At 33.3% G+C, this 2308-nt stretch overlaps 1 protein-coding gene across 1 annotated transcript in view; it reads right to left on the bottom strand.

The window, feature by feature from the left end:
- FNDC7 (fibronectin type III domain containing 7) overlaps window positions 1-1650 on the bottom strand; it is an 18812-nt gene extending 17162 nt beyond the window's left edge. The window contains exon 1 of the mRNA XM_029285741.1: window positions 1591-1650. Coding sequence (XP_029141574.1) covers window positions 1591-1650 — 60 coding nt within the window. The remainder of the gene's footprint in view (window positions 1-1590) is intronic.
- Between the last annotated feature and the right edge of the window lie 658 nt (window positions 1651-2308).

Here is a 2308-nt window from a genome sequence, read left to right as displayed (position 1 = left end):
GTGCCCCCACCCTCTGGAACGAACTACCCCCCGAGATCCGGATGATTCCGGATCTCCTTACTTTCTGCCGCGCCCTCAAGACATGGCTTTTCCAGCAAGCGGGCCTGACCTAGGGAGGATTTTAGGTAGGGATGATTTTAAGAAAATTTTAATTGACACACAGCTTCCAATATTTGGCTTTTAATTTGGTTTTATGGGGATTTTTTTGTTTTTTTGATGTATTTTGTTTGTATCTGTTTTAATATGCTGTGCACCGCCCTGAGTCCTACGGGAGAAGGGCGGTATATAAATTAAATTATTAAATTAAATTAAATTATTATTAAATTATTAAATTAAATATTTACCTTAAAAATAAAATATAATGGCAGAATACTAAGGAGTTTTCACATAAGTACTGTATATCTGAATTTTTTTCAGTAATTTACTACTAACTTATGTTTTCAATATTATATACATAAGGCTCTATTAAAAGAGTCTTCACATCTACATATAAGAATCTGTTTAAAAACCCTTTACCTCTAAATAATCATAATGTTTACTAATTAAATAACATGATGATCACAAAACTATGAATGAAATGGGCTAGTATTACTAGTGAATCTTTCCTTTCAAAATCTGTCTGTTATTCTAGAAAGGACAGTTTCCAGTTGCTGACACGCAGGTATGTGATACCCAAACACAATCCTACATGGAAGAGTATGATACTCAAACACAATCCTACATGGAAGAGTGCAAACTCCCAAATCTAGTAAGAGAATTCCAAATACTCATTCTATCCTACGTACGTTCCTGTTACGGCCGCAATTGTCATATACATTAGGGTACCTTAAAGGATATCATTCGTTGTCTACCAGCCATAACTGGATCCAATCCAAAATGTTTAGATAGCTAAGATCACTGGACCACTCTGTTGACCAACTAAATCTATTTAGACCAATTCACACTTGCAAACACAAAAATATACTACCCAGTTGAGGGGGCCAGGCATAATTCACCAAACCTAATTGCTAAATAGTTATGCATTGGATAGAATTGCTGATTTATTTCTGAATAGCTGTGTCAATAAATCACACCAAAATAAAATAGTAGGGAATAAATTGAACTGAGCTCAAGTTTTTAAATAAATACTGTATGCAGGAATCATAAAACTAAAACTCGATTGTGGACTAACTGCTATATTACAGTCGCAAAATAAAAACAACAGTAAGATGTTTATTTAAAGTGAGATTTTCATTTTTTTTTCATTTTCTTTTAAATTATGAACTGAGTTATAAAATTATAATAAAGGTGCATTTTCTTCCTGCACTATCTCATAAAAATAAAATATCCAATACTGCTAAGCAAATAAATAATTGAGTGATAAGATTAAAAAGTTAATGTATTGTAAATCATTTCTGGATCTGAGGTTTCATACAGTCTAAATCACTTAAGACTAAATATTGATCTTAATGTAAATTTTTTAAAAACCAGCATCATTTCAGAATTTTAAAATGAAAAGATGTAGAAAATATTAAGACTGAAAGTATTTTTTTTAAAAGACAGCAAGTATTTCCTGTAAGATGTTAAAAAAAAATAAAAAATGAGACTCACCATTTTAAAACTGATAAGAAACAATCCAGATGAAAGGAGCAGTTTACAACTTCTACTCATTGTACGCACTTTTCTCACTAACAGAATGAAATTACTACCACTTAGAACAGAATTCACTGTCTAAGAAAGTTTTCAGTTGGCTTCGGTATTCAACTCTGTGGCGCCTCCTCAAGTTACAAGTAGTTTGTAAAAGATGGATAGAATAAATCTAAATCTATTCAGGTAAAGGTATTTCTTCTTTTAACATTATGGGATGCACACATAGTAACATCTACTTAGACCTTCATACAATATTAAAAAATTACTTTCTCAAAAGTTAGTTCCGACAATATATTGAAGAACAATGTGAATAAAACAAGTTACTCTCCTCATGTGAAACATACAACAGGGAACTATAAACTTATTAAGAACAAGTGCAAGACATATTCCCCAACAGAGTGAAGCAAAATAAGTGTGTGTTTGTGTGTGCATGTTCGCGCATACATAAATAGTAGATAAAGGTGGCCCTTGAGTTATGACCTTTCATTCAGTGGCTGTTTACGGGGAGCGGGGTTTGAACAAATGGTAGTTACATCCAGTCTCTTACGTTATGGTCATTGCAGCATTTCCATGGTCATGTGATCAAAATTTGGGTGTGTGGCAGCTTCCCTGCACTAATGACTGCTTCAGAAGCCTTCCAAAGCCTCACGGGAAAGCCACACATGACTTGGAGAAGAAC

This window comes from Protobothrops mucrosquamatus, unplaced genomic scaffold (genome assembly GCF_001527695.2).
Source record: "Protobothrops mucrosquamatus isolate PMUCROS unplaced genomic scaffold, P.Mucros_1.0 scaffold_182, whole genome shotgun sequence".
In the NCBI taxonomy this organism is placed as follows: Eukaryota; Metazoa; Chordata; class Lepidosauria; order Squamata; family Viperidae; genus Protobothrops; species Protobothrops mucrosquamatus.
Note: the sequence above shows the minus strand (reverse complement) of the source record. Positions and strands in the feature narration are given on the sequence as shown.